Raw genomic sequence first — 21,265 nt, forward strand, 5'->3', positions numbered from 1 at the left:
CCTGCTTTTAAGGTTCTCTCCCTCTCTTTAATCTTGGGTACTGTAATTATGATGTGCCTTGGTGTGGTCCTCTTTCGATCCAACTTTTTTGGGACTCTCTGAGCTTCCTGGACTTCTTGGAAGTCTATTTCCTTTGCCAGATTGGGGAAGTTCTCCTTCATTATTTTTTCCAATAAGCTTTCAATTTCTTGCTCTTCCTCTTCTCATTCTGGCACCCCTTTGATTTGGATGTTGGAACATTTAAAGTGGTCCCAGAGGTTCCTAAGCTTCTCCTCATTTTTTCTGACTTCTTGTTTCTTCATGCTGTTCTGGTTGACTGTTTATTTCTTCTTCTGGTCCTGGTTTCCTTCCCATTGCTGTTGGTTCCCTGAGTATTTTCCTTTATTTCACTTTGCATAGCGTTCACTTTTCCCTCTCTTTTGCAACCATACTCAACCAGTTCGGTGAGCATCCGGATTACCAGTGTTTTGAACTGTGCATCGGATAGGTTGACTATCTCTTCCTTGCTTAGTTGTATTTTTTCTGGAGTTTTGATCTGTTTTTTCATTTGGGCCATATTTCTTTGTCTTCACACACCTGTTACGTTGTAAGTGGTGGAGCCTTAGGTATTGGCCAGGGCAGGGCAGTCCATTTGGCTGCGTTGTAGTGCTGTATGTGGGAGTGGGGTCCGAGAGGGAACAATGCTGTTTGCTTAGCTCTTAGCTGGCTTTCAGTTACTTCCCACACTACCCACAAGCAAAATTGGGTCCTTCTAGTGCTGATTCCTGGGTGAGTATGTTGGTTTGTGTACATTCTGGAACCCTGTGAGTCTCTCCAGTGACCTCTCCTGTGAGGCTGGCAGTTTCTCCTGCTGCTGTAACCCCCACAGGTTTTTACAGCCGGAGGTTTGAGGCTTTATTTGCCCATGCTGGAACCATGGGTTGAGTGGTCTGTCTCGCTCCCCAGTTGTTCCTCCTGGTTTATCTGCATGCACTGTTGGACCTCCCACTCTGCCAGCCGCCGCCTTGCCAGGAGTCCTCCCACCCTGGATGCCCATCACCGCCCTTCCTACCAGTCTGGATGAATGTTTCTTCTCTAACTCCTTGGTTGTGGGGCTTCCGTACAGTTTGATTTTCTGAAGTTCTGGTTATTTTTGTTGCCTAATTGGTTGTGCAAGGAGGCAAAGTGTATCTACCTACACCTCCATCTTGGTTGGAAGTCTACTTTTATTGAATTTTTTAATATAAATGTTTTATGTTTTTTTTAAAGGTTTTATTTATTTATTTGGGAAGGGAGAGAGAGAGAGAGAAACATCAATGTGCGGTTGCTGGGAGCCATGGCCTGCAACCTAGGCATGTGCCCTGACTGGGAATCGAACCTGTGATGCCTGGTTCGCAGGCCGCGCTCAATCTACTGAGCTACGCCAGCCAGGGCATTTTTATTGAATTTTTTAAAGGATATATAGGATGATTTTAGAGTTTAAGGTATCTTTTTGTGTTAAAATATCAATACATGTTGTACCGAAGTTCTAGGAGCTGATGTTTCTATTACACTTCTAAAGAACATGGATAAAATGACATCATCAAGTTCTTAAGTGTATGTTGATCACAGATAATAAAAAGTGGGGAATGCAGTTCCACAGAGATTTCTGCAATATTGCTACATAGCTTGATGAAATCAGCCTCCATGTCAAGGAGGCCATTTCTCATACCAAGTACTGTAATTGTGCCTTAAATACCAAATTGCTCCGTCCTCATAGCCATGCCATTGTGCACGGCAATGATTGGGAATTCCTGCTCCTGCACAGTCTGCTAACACTGGATATTATCAGTCACTTTAATTTTTGTCGTATCACACACAAAAATAGAACAATTTAGTGATTATCAGTGAAGCCAAGCACATTTCAGTTTTATTGGCCACTAGTATTTTTCTGTTAATTACCCATTTATCATTTTGCCTGTAGTGAGTTGTCTTTTAAATTGACTTAGGGGAGGATTCAGTAGAGGTTATTGGCCTTAGGTTATAATATGTTATAAATATTTTCTCCCTGTCTATTGCTTAGCTTTTAAATTAGCCCATGATGTCTTTCCTTGGTTTAATACATTTCTAAATGGTTATTTGTGATTTATGGGAAATCTGTGGCTTTTTTTTGGCATGTTTTAAATTTGATTCTACTGGATTTTCAAGGTTTTGTTGTCCGCAGTTGATACTTTGTCATTTCCTTTTTTCTATTTTAAAAATTTTGTGGTACATTTTAGGACTTTCAGCAGAGTGTTGTAGGGCAATCTTGTTTTGCTCCTGACTTTTTAAATAAGAATTTTCAAAAATTTAACTGAGTTTTGCTTTTATGAATAAGCCATTTATTTTTTTATGTTTCTTTTTATATATTAGCTGTTTCTGTTTGATTTGTGCTTTTATAGTGATCATTTCCCCCTTTCTTTAGGTTTATATTCTAATTTCCAATGCTTGGTTCATTTTTTAGAGTCTTTAGAGTCTTATTTAAAAATTGAAGTTTATAAATGTGAGGGAGATTTCTCATTACACATCTTATATATTTCAACAAGGTAGTATTCTCATTCATCTATAAAGAACTTACCATTTCAGTTTTGATTTTCTCCTTACCCATTCTAGTGCAGCTTTTGCCCTTCTACTTGAATTCCATTTGATTCTTGGGAACATCACCATTGTGGCCTCTCTGTAACCTCTTACATATTTTCCCCTTTACTTACCAGCCACACTGACCCTTTCCATTTTAACATGTCGAGTTCTTTGAAAGGCCTTCCTTGATGCCCCTGTCTTAAGTCACTCCTTTTCTTCTTGATTCCCTAACCCAAGGCTCTTTTTTTAGTATCTTTTATATAGCACTTAAAAATTTTTAAATTTATTGTATACATATTTGTTTTGTTGGCTGCTCTTCTAGTATCATATACACTGCAGTAGATAATTAGTATTTAAATGAGTAAATGAATGATAAGTAATCTTATGAAAAGATTAGGGCAAGGAGGGGGAACCTACCTGGCTAAATGGGTCTGTTCTCAGGCAGATCAGTTATGGTAAATTGCTTCAAGAAAACTGAGAATCTGGAAATTAAATTCCCCTGAAACTAACCAAGTTCTATATATAGCCCCCTAGAAAGCTTTTGTGTAACTCAGGAGAACACTTACATACTCTACTTTCAAGATCTTCAGTTAAGTCATGTAAGAACAGCATTGGTAAGCAGTAATTCTTCCCTTTATGTATCATGTAAGGTTCATTTTTTTCCTTTCTAAATGCTTTACCTCGCTCATTTACTTAAGTTTCATTGAAAAGCAGGCTTATTACACAGTAGACTCATTTGTGGTTGTGGGAGAAAGTACAAGTCATATGAAGTTATTTAAGACACTGGGTTGGGGTAGGCATGTAGGCAACTGTAATCAGTGAAAAACAAGGAAGTCCAGAGCGTGGGACATACGTTGTACATTGCATCTACTTTTTTCTACTCAAGCAAGTATAACCTTTTTCCTCTGGCTTCTTTCAGGATTTCTTTTTAATCTTAAATTTCTGTAATTTGAAAATGGTATGTCAAGGTATTGTTTTTTAGGCATTTATTCTGCTTGGTGATTTCTGAACTTCCTGGACCTGTAGTTGGGTATCTGACTTTCATTTGGGGACATTCTCAGTCATTATGGTTTCAGATATAAACTCTGTTCCTCTCTCTCTTCTCCTTTTGATATTCTCATTATACAGAAGTTACATGTTTTGTAGTTGTTAGTCCTTGGATATTCTGTTCTTTTTTCCCCAGTCTTTGGTCTTTTGCTTTTTAGTGTTTGAGGGTTCTATTGGTGTATCCTCTAGCTCAGAGGTTGTGTCCTTATCCAGGCTGCTGACAACCCCATCAAGGGCATTTTTCATGTCTGGCACAGTGGCTTTGATCTCTGGCATTTCTTTTTGGTTCTTTTTAGGATTTCCATCTCTTAGCTTACATCGTTCATGTACTCTTGTGTGCTGTCCCCTTTATTCATTAGAGCCCTTAGCATGTTAATCATTGTTGTCCTAAATTCCTGGTCTGATAATTCCAGCATCCCTGCCATGTCTGGTTCTGGTACTTGCTTTGTCTCTTCACATTTTGTTTTTTACCTTTTCATATGCCTTGTAATTTTTTCTACATAGCAGTACATGATGTCCCATGCAAAAAGAACTGCTATAAACGGGCCTTTAGTAATGTGGTGAGGTGTAGAGGGAGGGGAAAGGCTCTATAGTCCTATAACTAGGTCTCAGTCTTGCAGTGAGCCTATGCCTCTGGACTGTGGGCACTTCACAAGTGGTTCTTAGTTTTTTCCCTACCTGCTTCCCCCACTAGGTAGGGACAGGATGGCTAGAATGGGCAGGAGGTGGATATTTCCCTTCCCAGGTGAGCTAGGTCCTGGATAATATCCCAGCAGCTTAAGTTCTGGTGACCAGTTTTTCCTGAGGGCAGGGCTAGTTAAGAAGAACAGCATGACCAGTGGCTTAAAGTGCTAGAAAGCAGATTTTGTATTTTTGGCAGAAGTTGGACTAGATGGCCATGATGTAGAGCCTCAAATTTTCCTGATTGAGTTCTCAGTTCGATGACCATGAATTTTAAAAAAAGAAGTATTGTTTTGGGTTAAGACAGTTTTCTGTACATTAGCAATAAGTATTTCCTGCATGCAGCTTTTGGGCATTCAGAGATCAATGATAGTCTCTTTTGCCCTCAAGTATCTCATATTTATTAACGGAGAGATTCTTGAGCTTTTCTTCTAATTTTTAAGGAGCCAGTATATAATTTCTTCTTATTTTATTCTCAGGATTTATAATTTCTAAACATCATTTTTTAGGCTTACTTCTCCTTCAGATATTAAAATTATTTTTCTTTTTATTCCTAGCAATGTCTCAGGCTGTGCAGACGAATGGAACTCAACCATTAAGCAAAACATGGGAACTCAGTTTATATGAATTACAACGAACACCTCAGGTAATAAATGTAACTAAATAACTTAGGGAAAATATGAGACCTATGTAAATTGACATACATTTTTAGGAAACTTGAAAGAACATAACAGTAATAATAAATTTATTGCACACAGTCCTGACTTATGTATGTTTGGTTGACACTTCATTCATTCATTCAATAAATAATTTCAGTGCATACTCTACCAGCTCCTGAGCTACACACTAGGTGAAGTGGTGGATAAAACTTGTAGCAGCAGCCCTTAGCTGGGGTGTCCAACCTTTTGGCATCTCTGGGCCACACTGGAAGGAAAAGAGTTGTCTTGGGCCACTCATTAAATATACTGTGGCATGTAACCACAAAGAAATCTCATAATGTTTTAAGTAAGTTTATGGTTTTGTGTTGGGCCACATTCATAGCCATCCCGGGCTCCATGTGACCTGTGGGCTGCAGGTTGGATGCCCCTCTGCCTTAGAGTTTATAGACATTAAAAAAGTAAATATCTGTAGAGTTAAGCATTTGAGAGATTGGGTAAAGGAAAAGTCCTCAGTGCTGTAATAAATAACTGGGGAACTAGGAGAGACTATTTTGAGAAGGTAAAGATGGGGAAGACTGGTGAAGGAAGCGGGCTTGAAGGAGGTAAGCATACTTAAAACTGAACTTAAGTTTGACATGCCTAGAAGATGGGCAGAGATGCTAACTAGGGGTCTGGACTAAATATAAAATTTTAGAGATTGTCAGTACATTTATAATAACACAATGTGACTGGGTAAGGTCACCTAGAGAAAGGTGAGCGGAAGGCCCAGAACTCAATGCAGAAGAGCTTCGACGTTGAGAAATCAGGTAATGGACAAGGGGCCAGCAAAGGATACAGAGAAGGCACAGCCAGTCGAAAGTAAGGAAAAATGGGGGAGACGGGACAGAATCTAAGAGGAAGTGTTTCAAGGAGGAGGATGCAGTTACTGTGTCCAGCACTATTCCGAAGATGACGAAGATGAGGATTACAAAAGTGCACATTTGGCTTAGCAGTATGTAATTGGTGACTTTGACAAGGGATTCACTTGAGTAGATTATGCTGCTCTGTTGAGGGAGGGGAAAGGGAGATGCACAGTCAATTCTCCAGAGAAGTTTGGCTCTGCAGAGGAGCAGAGAAATGGAGTGTAAGCTGGAGGGGAACCTGGAATTGGGAGGTTTTAAGTTCTGTTCTGTTTATAAGGTGGGGCAGAGAGCCCTGTGGACCTCTTCCCCTCGCCACCCCTCCCCCGCAACCAGCTCTAAGGCACGTTATTCACGTCTGTCTTTGCAGCAGCTCTAAGGAGATACTGCTCTAGGCTGATGCAGTGCAGGAGGGGTTACTGCAGTGTGAGCACATGGCATAGTAAAAAGTGACACACTTGAGAAGGTAGGAAGGAATGTACTTTTGATAGGAAGAGGCAGACTTTCTCTTCATAGCACGAAAGGAGATGATTTATAGAGATTTCATAGAAACTGAGAGAGCTCTTTTTTTAATGAAATTTGAGGTAAGGTAATTTATTGAATGTTCAGGCAGAGAAGGTCTGCAGATAGAAGAAAAGATGAACAATAGTGCAGTGAAAGAAGAATGAATTTATTAGAGAAACTGGTTGCGGGGCAGGGTTGAACACCCATTTGGAGCTGGTGAACTTTTTAGTGGTCCCACTCTGGTTGTGAGGTCCCCTCCACCGTGCTGCACACCTGCACAGGTACAGGCATGGAGGATGTGGCTGGTTGAGTGTGTGCAGGGTTGGGGTTTTGCTGGGCAGGTGCTTTCTAAGCAGGAAGAGGAGGACTAGCTGAGTCATCATCACTCTCTTGATTATTTCCTCATCAGAGGTTATAATTACTAAATCAAAAGTTTTTCATATTAAACTAAGCAAAATAAAATATAGAAAGTGCTTTATATAGAGAGGTTGAACTATAACAGTAACTTGATAATAGTGATAGATACTGTAAATGTAAGTGTATTTCACTGGAGTTCTCCATGGACAGTATCTGTGGTTTTTATGTCTTTCTTTGTGGAGTCATCCATCTTTGACCCTGTGGAGAAAACAAGTAGGATGGAGAGGCAGGGGAAATAGGAAGTGTCGTTAACATATTGGAAGTGTTATTTCTTCTTGCATCTGTCTTTTCAATTGTCACTTATTGGACCTCTTTCCTTAATCTATAGGTGGCTTTAGAGCTAGGTAATTTGTTCTGAATGCCACCTTGTGGGAAGAATGAGTGGATGGTGGTGGTGGGGATGAAGTAGGGGTCTCTATTCTCCCTGTAGCTGGGAGATGTGTACATTGGAGCTCCAAATGCATTGTCTCACTGTAACATTTTTTTAGACATGACAAGTAGAAATACTAGTACTTTTTACACTTTAGATGTACTATAGTTTAAGTCAGTTTGTAGGATAGCCTGAGAATCTGACCACTTTGTGTAGAAGAATTGCTTCTGTGGACCAAGACATTTTAGAGTTCAAGAAGTGATTTTAACATGAAATACTGTTAAACTGTTTATAAATTAGAGAATACTTGGAATTTTTGTACTGAATGGCACGAAATATGTAATTTATAGTAATCCCCTCATCAATGGGGATTACCTTTCCAGACACCTAGTAGATGCCTGAAACCACAGATGGTACTGAACCCTATGTATACTGTGTTTTTTCCTATACATTCAGGGTTAGGATTCCTTCTTACTATAGATCTTAGTAACCTCAGCATGTGATACTTTTTTCCCTTAGAGAACTTTGACCTTCTTTACTTAAATAAAGCACTATATGGCTTCTCTGTCTTTTCTGAATTGCCAGCATTTCTACTCTTGTGCTCTGGGGCCATTAAGAAGTAAAAGTAAGTGTTACTTGAGCACAAGCACTATGGTACTGAGACAGTTGATCTGATGATAGCTGAGAAGACTCCTAAGCCACCAAGGTATGGGTAGTGTATACAACGTGGATACTCAGGATAAAGGGATGATTCACATCCCAAGTGGTTGGAGCAGGGCGGCACAAAATTTCATCACATTACTCAGAACGGTGCACAATTTAAAACTTCTGAATTGTTTGGTTTTGGAATTTTCCACTTAATTTTCAGACTGTGGTTGACTGAAGTTGACTGAAGGTCACTGAAAGCTTGGAGAGTAAAATCGCAGATGAGGGGGGACCATTGTACTAGCAAAATGATGTGTTTTTTTTTTTAAGATGGAAGAATTCTTAGGGTTTAGTTAGCCCTAACTTCTTCATTTAGCAGGGTAAGAAACAATGTTAAATAGTTATTTAGAGTAGAGCCACAGAACTAGATAATATGGCTAGAAGTAGAACCTAAGGCATCTGATTCCAAATTGAATGCTTTCAAAAATGATATCAGGCTAATTACTATTAATTTAAACACACTACTGTATTATCTTCAGCATTAAATTAAGAGCATTTATATAATGCAGCGGTGGGGAAAGTGAAGGGTATTGGGGGAAATTACAGCCGAAACGAGATTGGCTGTGAGTTTACAGTGGTAGTGGCTGGGTGACTGGTACATAGATCTTCATTTTTGTCATTTTCAATACTTTTGTATAATTGAACTTATCTATAGTAAAAATATAGCATTTAAATTTTAAATTGCCTCTTTTACAGGAGGCAATAACAGATGGCTTGGAAATTGTGGTTTCACCTCGAAGTCTACACAGTGAATTAATGTGCCCAATTTGTTTGGATATGTTGAAGAACACCATGACTACAAAGGAGTGTTTGCATCGTTTTTGTGCAGACTGCATTATCACGGCCCTCAGGAGTGGGTATGTTGGAAATGAGTTACACTCAGTGCTTCAGCTATACCGGGACAGTGCCCTGTGGGTTTTGAGAAATACGTTCTCTAGAAGTACTCATTTGAGAATTGGAAATTATTCTGAAGTCTACATTTTAATTATTGGAGAATCTTTGTTTTGATTTGACACAATTTTAGAAACTTTAGAAAGATGAGTATTTGTTTTGAGGAAATTACAGAACATGAAGCCATGGTTTTTCTACTTCTTAAGTATACAAAATAATATCCTTAGGAATGCTGTTTTTATTTTTAAAGTTTATTTATTTTTAGAGAGAGGAAAAAGAAGGGAGAAAGAGAGAAACATTGATTGGTTGCCTCTTGCACGCCCCCAGGTGCCCAGGCACGTGCCCTGACTGGGAATCGAACTGGGACCTTGTGCTTCTCAGGCTGACACTCAGTCCACTGAGTCACACCAGCCAGGGCTGAATGTTGTTTTAATAAAAGAATTAATAACATAAATTAATATAGGTGGTCTGTTTTTCTTTGCTTGTTATGGATATTAGAAAGGGAAAATTTATATTAAGAAAGCATTGATTGCTGTTTCAAAAATGGTTATATGTAAATTATTGGGAACATTCAAATTTTTCTGTATGGGCAAGTAGTATGGAGTATCTGAGGTTTCCAAACTCTTGCTTACCCACTAGTCAGATTTTAAAGAAAGTTTAAGTTAATTAGTTTCAATTTCTGTGACTTAGTAATGGTATTAGAGTAAAGATAACTATTCCGAAGTTAGATACTCTTTTCTGTAGCCTAAAGATACTGGTATTGTTCACATTTTTCCTTTTTTTTTAAATTTAGCAATAAAGAATGTCCTACATGTCGGAAAAAGCTAGTTTCCAAAAGATCACTAAGGCCAGACCCAAACTTCGATGCACTCATCAGCAAAATTTATCCAAGTCGTGATGAGTACGAAGCTCATCAAGAGAGAGTATTAGCCAGGATCAACAAGCACAATAACCAGCAAGCACTCAGTCACAGCATTGAGGAAGGGCTGAAGATACAGGCCATGAACAGGTAATGGGGCGGAAGGCTGGGTGGTGGCCACTTTTCTGAATACTTCATTAAATACTGGATTTTTACTTAACTGCCTCCATTTTGAAAAAGACAAAATGCAGTAACAAATAGTAGTTCTGCGTGATTACTGTTTCATTCAAGTGTGTTATATGACTCCACCTGTCATACATGCCTGGGTTTCCATTTGAAATATTGTCCTAGAACTTTTGAAAACCCTCTTTTATACCCACTTCTCCCTTCACTTACCCACAGTTCTGTTTCTCCTCTTGACTTTATAGCAGAGCTCCTTGGAAGAGTTGGCTGTGCTCACTCTCTGCTTCTCCCCCCGCCCCCTGAACCTCTGCAGTCAGGCTTTCGTCCCTCGCAGCACCCCTGTCGAAAGTTACCGGTGGTACCCCGTGGTGAAATCTAACTGCTGCTTCTCAGACCCCATCTTACTTACAGAATTTGACAAATTAATTTTTCTTTGAATAATTTTCTTCATCCAGCTTCCAGGAGACCATATCTTCCTGCTTCCCTTCGTATGTTACTAGCTGTTTCTTATTTCAAACTTAACTATGTGCCCTACTGAACATTTTTTTTTACCCCCTACTGTTTTTTACTCTTGCTCATTTCAGTAGATGGCAGTTCCATCATTCTACTTGCTTTAGCCAAAGACTCTGGAGTCACCCTTAACAGCTCTCTTTTTCCTCATATTCTGTATTCCAGTCTGTTAATAAATACATTTTTATCTTTCTCTATAATATATCTAGATTGGTCTAGGCCACCACTGTCGTTCATTGGAAGTACTGAAAAAACCTCATGATTGGTATTTGTATTTGCACACTTAACCCACATAGTCTATTCTCTGCACAGCAGCCAGAGTGATTTTGTGAAATTGAAAGTCAGTTGTGGTTCTCCTTTGCTTCAAAGTCTCTAATAGCTTCTATTAACATTTAGGATAAAAGACTTTTAACGATCACTTCTAAGACCCTGGATAATGTGGGCACCTTCTTACCCCCATTCTATTTTCCTTTCTGACGTCTCTTAATGTATTCAGGCCTCATCATTTTCCACAGCAGGAGATCCCATCCGTATCTAGTGGTTCTCACCTTGGCTGAACATCAGAGTCACTTGGAAGGCTTTTTATGCCGGGGCTTCAGAAACGCCTCAGACTGAGTGCGGTGAATCAGAGTCTTTGCCTGGGGCCCAGACGTCGTGCTCCGAGGCTCCGAGGCTCCGGGAGTGGTTTCAAGTGCAGCCTTCAACCCCTGGCGTGGAGGTTGAAAGATGGGCTCCATTCTAACTATACTAAACTGACCTGCAATTGTATTTAGCAAAGTAAAAGAAAGTAATAAGGTTTTAAATTTTTTTCAATTACAGTTTACATTCAGTATAATTTTGTTTTAGTTTCAGGTGTACAGCCCATAGTGGTTAGATAACTGCATACTTTACAAAGTAGTCCCCCCCCCGATTTCTAGAACCTCTCTCGCACCATACATACTTATAAGGTATTATGTTTTGAATATTAAAAGTCACACAATCCTAAGAATTAGAGAGACATTAATAGTTATTAGTCCTTTACCAGGAGAAAGAATCCTCTTTGCAAAATCCTTTACAGCCAGTCCTTCGGTTTTGCTTGGACATTTCTAATGGTGGGGGTAGGAGGGGGGAGCACCTCTCATTCGTTGATGACTGTATCACAACATCCTTACTGTTCTTCTGACTCTTCCAGCACCTTTGCCTCGGGCCTTGGCCTTACGCTGTCTTTCAGGAACCCTACTGTTAGCGTGACCCACCTGGTGCGCACTCTCACTTTCTTCAGGTGTCTGCTGAGTTCCCATCTTCCACCCCGGGACCCCACCCTTTTTTACCCTCGTGCCTTGTCTTTCTCTGCAGCACTTCGTGCTCTGACAGCTGTCTGTTGCCCGCTGCACGGGAACACCCTAAGCCCTAAGATGGTAGAGACTGTGTCAGCGTGAGTGATTCTTGTAACACCAAGACATGGAACCGTCCTTGGCTTGAGTAGCTGCTCAGTAAATATTTTCAGTGCATGAATTTTTTAAAAGTTTTTTCTTTATATTGAAATAAAATTAGTTTCTTATGTGCAGCAATCTTGGTCTTTGTCAAAATACCTTGGTTGGATTCTATGTTTATTTCAGGTCCTGCTTTTATCTACAAGGGCTTCAAACAGTTTCATAACAGTCATACATTTTTACGCTTCTCTAAAGCTAAATACATTTCTGATCGATTGTTCCTCATGTGACATTCAAGTCTTTTGGTACAATTCTTGAACTGCTACCTCTAGAACAGTATGTGGCATTATAGATATGGTTTAATAAATGCAAGATGTAATAGGCTATTAATCTTCATTTCCAAACATTTTATGAAAGCTACTTGAAATAAATTAATCTAGTTCTTGTCACTTCAAATAGAAAGAAGTGTAGAATACATTAGGACGAGTAACCCTGTGAAATTACAGTGAACTGAAAAAACTTTTGCTTTAATTTGTAAAAAATTTAGTTGTAAATTTTAAGACATTTAAATATAGCCTTTCTGTTTTCACTGTTGAGTTTCTATTTTATTGTTTTGGCCTGTTTGTATTTTTTTAAATTGTGATAAACAACACTTACCATAAAGTTAACTACTGTTTTTTCCCTATTTATTTATTTATTTAAAAGGTGACCCATCTTGACACTTTTTAATACACAGTTCAGTAGTAGACGTGCATTCACGTTGTGCAGCCAGCCAGTGTCTCGAGCGCTTCATCTTACAGAACTGAAGCTCTGCACCCAATACACAGCAGTTTGCATTCCACCCCAGTAGCCACCGTTCTGCTTTCTGTTTCCATGAATTCGACTACTTTATGTACCTCGTATAAGTAGGATCATAGTCGTTTTGTGGCCGGCTAATTTCACATAGCATCAGGTTTTCGAAGTTCATCTATGTTGTACCGTGTTGTTTTAAGACTGAATAATATTCTATTGTATGTGTTCATATCTCTTTGAATTGTAGTTTTATTGCTTAGCATACTAGTCATTCCCTGTTAGTTTTTGAAATTAGCTATAGATTTCATAAGCGATATTTCATTTTGGGGGGCGGAGCAGAAGATTTCTGGAGCATCTTTCCTAAGCAGTGGGCTACTACTTCCTTGTTCTGGCCATAAACACTTGATAACGACACTTTTTCAGAAGTGCCTATCATCCTTTGCATTCCTTTTTCATCACGCATCCCTCCTTTTTCCTTGTATAAGCAGGGAGAGAAAGAGGCAGTGTGGTAGAAAGAATGAGTGTGTATCCCACCCTCGCTCTCGTCACGGTGCTTCCTAGCTTAGTAGCCGTGGGCCTTAAGTCTCAGTCTCTTATTTTCTCAGCCATATGAAAGATGATTGTGCCTTGACGGTGGTTTGGGTGCGTGAGGAAGAAGTCCGTGCAGAACGCCCTGCCCAGTTGTGGGTTTTCCTTATTTGAGATCGTTGGAGAGCTGCTTCTGTGTTTAGGTGCCGTCTCGTTTTCCTCATTAGAACAATATTGCATCGCATTGGCAGACTCTGGGTGAGGTCAGCAGGGAGGGTTTCCTTATCATTCCTCTTGGATTTTGTTAGAATTTCTAATTAAAAAGGCATCATTTTCCCTCAGAACTTCAGAATTTTTATGTCTGAATCATGCCTTTCAGGGACACATGAGAAACAAATGCCGTTATCCAACTTGAAGCACGTTGAGTTATCAAGATTTTTCAGGATTCTAAAGTTCGGTGGACATGCTTCAAAACTGCTTCATTAAAAGTACCTAAACTGAAATGTTCTGCACCCCTTTGTTGTGCCCTTCACTAGATTGCAGCGAGGCAAGAAACAGCAGATCGAGAACGGCAGTGGGGCCGAGGACAACGGGGACAGCTCTCACTGCAGCAACGCGTCCACCCACAGCAACCAGGAGGCGGGGCCCAGCAACAAGCGCACCAAGACGTCCGACGACTCGGGGCTGGAGCTGGACAACAGCAGCGCGGCGGTGGCCATCGACCCGGTGATGGACGGGGCCAGTGAGATCGAGCTCGTGTTCAGGCCCCATCCCACCCTCATGGAAAAGGATGACAGCGCGCAGACGAGGTGAGTGTGCGGGTCGTCTTGGGTGATCCGAGTTCAGGGAGCTTAACTGGGAATTCAAAGGCAATTTTTCATGAGGAAAAAGGGCAGTATTTGTTAGCCCCCTGACGACCAGGCTTCGTGTGTATATTCCTGCTGCTTAGGTGGTTGGTTCCGTCCTCACATGCTTTGCATCCACGCTCGCACACCCGAAAAGAATCACTCTGCCCCATAGAGGAGGAAAAAGATCATTTAAGTTTCTTCACAGTAATACTGGGGTGCCAGTGGGCTCCAGACTTCGTGCTGGCGAGGGCGGCTGCCTTACTGCGGGATCCCACCACATTCCCTGCCGTTGGGGGCAGACAGCCGTCAAATACTGGTTCAGCGAGTGATATCGTTGATGAGTGTACCATGCATTTTTAAAAAATATCCCAAGATTAGCACCTCTGTGCTTAGTTTTGAACACCAGAAAATTGATGAACTCTTAGACAGTAAGAGATCGGTCATTTTCTTACTGCTGTGGCCAGCAGACCTCTGATCACTGGGGTCAAGGGGGTATGTGCTTTTTCCTCGGTACTGTGTATATTTCTGTTTGATTTTTGTCATTTTATATCATATTTTATGGATGCTTTTGTGGCCTGGATAGACAGGTAGTCTACTTTCAATAATAAATTTTTAGATAATAGATGAGTAAATTTCTGATATTATTTTGTCGATAAGTGAGACATTTACACTTTATAGAAATGTATTCTATAACTTAAGTACATTTTCATCATTAATCTAGCAATTAAATTTCTAATGATTTATTTATCCAGATACATAAAGACTTCTGGTAATGCCACTGTTGATCACTTATCCAAGTATCTGGCTGTGAGGTTAGCTTTAGAAGAGCTTAGAAGCAAAGGAGAATCGAACCAGATGAACCTTGATACAGCCAGTGAGAAGCAGTATACCATCTACATAGCAACTGCCAGTGGGCAGTTCACTGTGAGTATTTAAAATAACAGGCCCTGAAAACCCGGGGCACGGGAACCGCCTGGGAGTGGCAGGTGGTGGGTGGGGCCTCATCAAATGGGGCAGGGCGGGGCCCTGGTACCCGAGAGGGAGAGAACGTGGTAGTTAACTTTTAGATATCTTTTATGGATAGTATAAATGGCAAGCAGTTAATCCTAAGGTTTTATTTTAAAGTGGAATTTTATTATTTTCTCCGTCTCACTATTACTGTGCTTTGAGCAGCTTTCATAATCCATTCTTTCTTTTTCTCTTTTAGGTATTAAATGGCTCTTTTTCTTTGGAATTGGTCAGTGAGAAGTACTGGAAAGTGAACAAACCCATGGAACTTTACTATGCACCCACGAAGGAGCACAAATGAGCTTTTACAAAACCAGTTCGGAGAATGAACTTTTTTATAGCCTATTTCTTTATTATCAAAGATGTATCATCATTACTTTTATGGACAGAATCTTGGATATGTTGTTCAGTTTTCTTCCTGAGCCAGATTCGTTTACACTATTAGAATCTTTTCCCCTTAATTTAAGATTTCCCTTTTGGAAGGGACTGCAGTTATTCAGAACTTTTTCTTTTTTAAAAAAAAATATATCTAAGTTCTATGTCTTCACAAAGTGTGGTTCCATTTGGAGCACCCTTTGACCCAGGAATTTTTCAGAGTTCTGTATTCTTAAGATTCAGTTGGCCATCTTTTCCCCTCCCTCAAAGTTTAGGCCTTACAGAATGTGAAATTGTATTTTGACTTTTTTTCCTGGAGTCTTGTATATTTATAGTTTTCTATATAAGCTGTAGTAGTATCTTCATGAAGACCAAGACTCAAATTTACTGTGCTTAAAAGTCCATTCTCATAGGATTATTGTTTTCATGGTATTTTCTTCCATAATATCTCATTCTTTTTTTTTAAAAAAAGGTTCTTTATGAAGGTAGTGACCATTGTCATGCAGTGTTATTTCCCCCCCCCCCGATTTTGGAATTTCTGATCCTGGGAAAGAGAATCCAACAGAATCTCAAGTTCAATAAGGACTTGGTTCATTTATAGATTTTACTGAAGAAATATTATATTAGTCTTATGTAGTCTTCAAGTATATATTTAAAAAAGTCTTTCTTTGTATTAGTTCTGCTGTCACTTCAGTTCCTGTATTATGTATGTTTGATGATTTTTTCTATTAAAATACCAGAGATATGGAGATATTTTGCACTTTAGCTTTGATGAAAAGTACAAGATATGTTCAGAGCTTCCGCAGGTCTTTTCTGTTGGTAGCTATGTGAGTTACGGAGAACATGGCACATGGAACTAACAGTGGGGGGAAAACATTTGCTTCTGTTTGAAAGTGTTTTGTATTTTGGGTTGTCGTATATCAGTTTATGTGTTTGGTGCTCTGCCAATTACACTCTAGAGAAACAAGTTAATGGAGCTTGAGACCTGCCTGGATATATAGTAGGAGATAATTCTGTAGAAGAATGTCAGCCAGTAGGGCAAAAGTCATTCTGTTCTTGTTCATTTAGTTTTATGTTGAGGGACAGTTGAGTGTTCGGCATTGGGACCCAGAAGGCTTTGTGCTGGCAGGTCAGAAACAAGATGGACTCGTGTGTTCTTTTTCATCTCTGTTCTAATTTCAGGTGTGTTTGCAAGTTTGTATCGTCACAGTACTTACAAAGACATGTTCGCATTGAGAAATTAACCCCGAGGGGTTTCTGCCAGGGGTACTACTAGCCCCCCAGAACCGCTGGAACGAAGGCCTGGCCTGTGGTTGGAGCTGTCTGTCGTGTTGGGCAGGTCGGGGCCACCCTGATGTTGTGCAGCTTCGGCCTGATGTGAAAACTTCAAAGGCTTATCCAGTTCAGTTTTTTACCGTTTTATTGAAAATACTTCAAACCTGTTTTTACAGTTGTTTTTGGTAATCTGTGCCATGAAATTTGAAAACCACCAAAAAGCATTGAAATTTTATATTCAATTTCTTTTTTCTGGTGTAATGTTACATTGTATAGACTATTACTGCATGTCGACTCAATATAACTCTGGTTTTGCGATATAACTATTTAGATTTTATTGGTGACATTAGATTAGTTGTTGCATTAAATAACTGAATTCCCATTGTGATTATTAACTGAAATTTTGTCTTTAAGCAGAAAGTTACTTGTGAATATAAGCTCTGTGCTTTGAGACCGTGTGTGTCTAATCTGTTGTGATGGGAGGCTGTGAACTCCGCATCACTGTGAGTTCATTGGATGTGTGTGGTCCTTCGCAGAATGTAGCGGTAGACACTTGATAAGATGTCACAGATATTTGGTAGTGCATTGAGTGCAGTATTTCGTGTGTGTGTGTGTGCTCACGTGTATGTTTTTGGGGTGGGCACTGCTTATCCTCACTACCAACCAAGACTTTATTATAGAGTATTACCTAAACACATTCTGTAACTACCATCTCAGCTGAGGAGCAAAAAGCTCACCAAATGTGGTGAGGGCCATTTTAAAATTTACAAGAGTAAAATCTATATAACCAGATTTACCATTGTAAGCATTTGTAAGTGTTCAGGGGCATTAAGTACATTCATGATACCGTATGACCATCACTGTTTGCTGAACTTTTTTTATCACTCCAGACAAACCCTGTACTCATGAACTCCCCGTTTCTTCCCCCAGCTCCAGCCCCTGGTAATCTTTGTTCTACTTTCTCTCTTTGAATTTGACTATTTTAGTCACCTATGTAAGTAGAATTGTACAATATTTGTTCTTTGTGTCTGTCTGCATATATTTTCAGGTGTCATTCACGTTGTAACATGTATCAGAATTTCATTCCTTTTTATGGCTGAATAATACTCCATTGTATGTATATGCACATTTTGTTTATCTGTTGATAGATACTTAGGTTGATGGCCTCTTTTGTTATTGTGAATAATGCTGCTGTGAACATTTTGTCTGTGCATCTGTTTGAGTCTCTGCTTTAAATTCTTTTGGGTATACACCTAGGAGTGTAGTTGCTGGATTGCGTGCTTCTATATTTAATTTAAGGAACCCCAAGCTGTTTTCCAGAGTGGCCATACCATTTTACATTTCCACCAGCAAAGTACAAGGATTCCAGTTTCTTCACATCCTCACCCACACTTGTTTTTGTCTTTGAAAGCTGGCCTCATAGGTGTCAGGTGTTACGTTATTGTGGTGTGATCTGACTTTCCCTGATGGCTTGTGATGCTCAGCATCTTTCCATGTGCTTATTGGCCATTGGTGTATCTTCTGTGGAGAAATACCTATTCAAGTCTTCTGCCTGTTTTTAGTTGTTTTATTTATGTTGTCGTCATTTTAGGAGCTCTTTATGTATTTTGAATAGCAATCTATTACCATATAGATACATGATTTGCCAATAGTTTCTCTTTTTTGTGTCCTTTCTCTTGATAGTGTCCTTTGGTGGACAAAAATCTTAAATTTTTGAAGAATTTTTTAAATTCTTGAAGTCCCATTTGTCTGTTTTTGTTGTTGCCTGTGCTTTTGGGGCCATATCCAAGAAGGCATTGCCAAATTGCGTGCCATGAAGGTTTTGTAAGAGTTTTATAGTTTTAGCTCTTACAGTTAGGTTTTTGATCCATTTTAGTTTTGTGTATGGTGAAAGGTAAGGATTCAACTTTGTTTGCGTTTGGGTATCCAGTTTTCCCAGCAAAATTTGTTGAAAAAACTGCCCTTCATTCAGTTGTCTTGGCAGCCTTATCGAAAAGTTAATCAACTATATATGTAAGGGTTTATATATTTCTGGACTCTGGATTCCATTGGTCTATGTGGCTCTCCTTTTGCCAGCACCATACCGTTTTTATTTCTGTAGCTTTGCAGTAGCTTTACGTATTTTAAATCCCCTGAACCCTGTGAGGAAGACAGTATTTCCCTTGTACATTTGAGAAAACTGAGGCTCAGGATTCGGACTCGGATAACTAAAGACGAAGTAATTGAAATGCCAGATGAGAAAAGGAGCCTTTTTTAAAATCCCCGTGACACCTCTACTTAGAAATATTTGCTTTTTTCAATCTTAAAAACATAAGAAAAATGTATTAATTCGTATGCAATTGTTGTAACTGTAAAAATGGCTTCCTTGGAATGTTCATGTGATTAAGGAAATTAGCTGTGGCGACCTGCTCTCCTATAAAAACAAGGAGAATTGTAAAAGTCAAAATAAACTTTTTAAGAACTCTAAAAACTAACTAAAGTCTTCTAACAACCTAAAAAGCATTTATTCAGTAAAAATGAACAAAGTTTTGTAGCATTTTAAATTTCCCAGTTCCAGGGTAGACTTGAAAATGAGCAGCCTTGTCACTGTAGCAGCTGTGAAAACCAGCTCTTTAGTAGCCTGGGAAGGGGCTTCAAACAACGGCCCTCCCCCAGGGAACCGTCAGGGTTTGGCCTGTTGGGTGCCTCGCTGAGGAGCTGCGTTCTCAGAGCTTGTCTTTATCAGACCTGACGTCCCTGTGCCTGCAGACAGCGCCACCTTCAGCCTGTTTGTCCGGAACAGCGGCAGTTGTTTAATACAGCAGCTGCTTTTACGTAGTGATGCCATTTGGGGCTAAAACGAGGCTGACCGAAACACAAACGGGAAGGCTGAGGGAATGACACATCTGTAAGAGGGTTTGGAAAAGCTCCAAGATGTTCCTGGGGATCTGGCGATAAATAGAAGGCCACGGGCATGCGCAAGGCTGTGTGCCTGCCCCAGACAGACGTGAAGGCCCCACAGCTCAGCTGCGGCAGAACTCGAGGCTCTGCAGGAAGTGGGTGCGAAGGCAGAATTGTAAACTTCATGTTGGAGTGTTGAAGGCAGGTCCCAAAACGTTAACAGCACTTGACGGCTGGAGAGTTGTCTCAGGCACTTAGGGAATTTTCTGTCCAACCATTACCTGGCCTTTAAGCTAACAAAATAGAATTAAGTGGCCGTTCACAGCCAGGAAATCAGTAAAACTTTACAGGACTACTGTCTTACTAATTCTGTACGACTTCACAGAATTAGTCCAGGAAGGTCCCCGAACAAAGAGCAAACAACCAAACCCAAGGATGTGAAGGGACTCTTTCATCCCGAGTCGCCACATTATATATGTTAAGTGTTCAGTTTTCAACAAAAATTTACCAAGCATGCAAAGAAACAGGAAAGTGTGAGGAAGCCTGGATGTTTACTTAATTAAAAAAATTTAAATCAGCTTTTAAAAACACATGGTTGAGAAAAATACAATAAATAAAATCCAATAGAGGGGTGAATAGTAGATTTGAACTGGTAGAAGTATTTAACAGACTTAACAGAAGTATTTTACAGACAGTAAAAGTATTACTTTAAATTAATCGGCCAGTGGACAGTGTCCTACCAGAAAAACAGGAACGAAGGGGAAAACCCTGCAGAGACCTGTGGGACCCCATCAAGGGGATTAACACGCCTGCTGGGAACCCCTGAGGGGGAGGGGCAGAGGGGCACGAAGTGTACCTGCAGTAATTGCCCCAAATTCCAAAATTTGGTGAAAAACAATCTACACCTAAGAAACTTGACAAATGCAAAATAACATGAGAAACTCTTGTTATTGGAAAGAGCAAAAGAAGGTGACTCGTGGAATACAAGGGACTTTGATAAGATTGACAGCTCGCTCCATGAGAAGTCACGGGGGCCAGGAGGTAACGAAGGACGTTCAGAGTGCTGAAAGGAAAAGCCAGTGAACCAAAAATTCTACACGAAGCAAATTATTTCTCAAAAATGAAAGATACTGACGTTTCTCCTTAAAAACAATGAATTTATCACTAGCGTATCTGACCTAAAGAAATACTAGAGGGAGTCTTTTAGGCAGAAATGAAATGGCATTAGATGGTAATGCAAATTGATATGGTAATGCAAAGTGGTATAACTATTGGTATTAGCTTGGGCTGCTATAATACCATAGATTAGGTGGCTTGAACACCAGACACTTATTTTTCATAGTTGTGGAGGTGGAAAGTTCAAGGTCAAAGTTTGAGCAGATTTGTTCCTAGTGAGGGCTCTCTTCCTGGCAGAGAGGAAGAAAGATCTGGTTTCTCTTTTTGTAAGGATAGACACCATCATGGGGCCCCATCCTCACAACCACATCTCAGACTACCCCCATAAACCCAGCCTTCAAATATCATCACGTTAGGGGTCAGGGCTCCAACATATACTGGGTTTGCCGGAGATATAAGCATTCAGTCTGTAATAGTACTTCTGTTTTTAATTTAGTCTTCTAATTTAAAGGGAAACTACACAAAGTAGCAATAAAAGTGTTGAGTGGCTTATATATAAAGATACAACTTGTATGGCAATAGCATAAAAGGATGGCAAGGAACTAATTGGAGCAGACCCTTTGCAGTCTTCAAATTAGGTTGGTAGTAATCTGATATAAATCACTGTAAATTAGTAAGTTAATTGTCATCCCTAGCACAACCACTAAATGTATAACTCCAAAAGATAGT

The 21,265-nt window shown here is 39.8% G+C and overlaps 1 protein-coding gene across 3 annotated transcripts in view; it reads left to right on the plus strand.

Moving 5' to 3' along the window:
- The window catches only part of RNF2 (ring finger protein 2), a 37,537-nt gene extending 18,523 nt beyond the window's left edge, over positions 1 to 19,014 (plus strand). For all 3 annotated transcript variants that reach the window (XM_045838717.1, XM_045838719.1, XM_045838718.1), the window contains exons 2-7: positions 4,863 to 4,951; positions 8,556 to 8,716; positions 9,544 to 9,759; positions 13,571 to 13,843; positions 14,635 to 14,806; positions 15,090 to 19,014. In XM_045838717.1, the coding sequence (XP_045694673.1) occupies positions 4,865 to 4,951; positions 8,556 to 8,716; positions 9,544 to 9,759; positions 13,571 to 13,843; positions 14,635 to 14,806; positions 15,090 to 15,191 (1,011 nt within the window). In that variant the 5' untranslated portion in view covers positions 4,863 to 4,864 and the 3' untranslated portion in view covers positions 15,192 to 19,014. The remainder of the gene's footprint in view (positions 1 to 4,862; positions 4,952 to 8,555; positions 8,717 to 9,543; positions 9,760 to 13,570; positions 13,844 to 14,634; positions 14,807 to 15,089) is intronic.
- The last annotated feature ends 2,251 nt before the right edge of the window (positions 19,015 to 21,265 follow it).

Source organism: Phyllostomus hastatus, unplaced genomic scaffold, assembly GCF_019186645.2.
Source record: "Phyllostomus hastatus isolate PE091 unplaced genomic scaffold, TTU_PhHast_1.1 phas_contig_283, whole genome shotgun sequence".
Classification (NCBI taxonomy): Eukaryota; Metazoa; Chordata; class Mammalia; order Chiroptera; family Phyllostomidae; genus Phyllostomus; species Phyllostomus hastatus.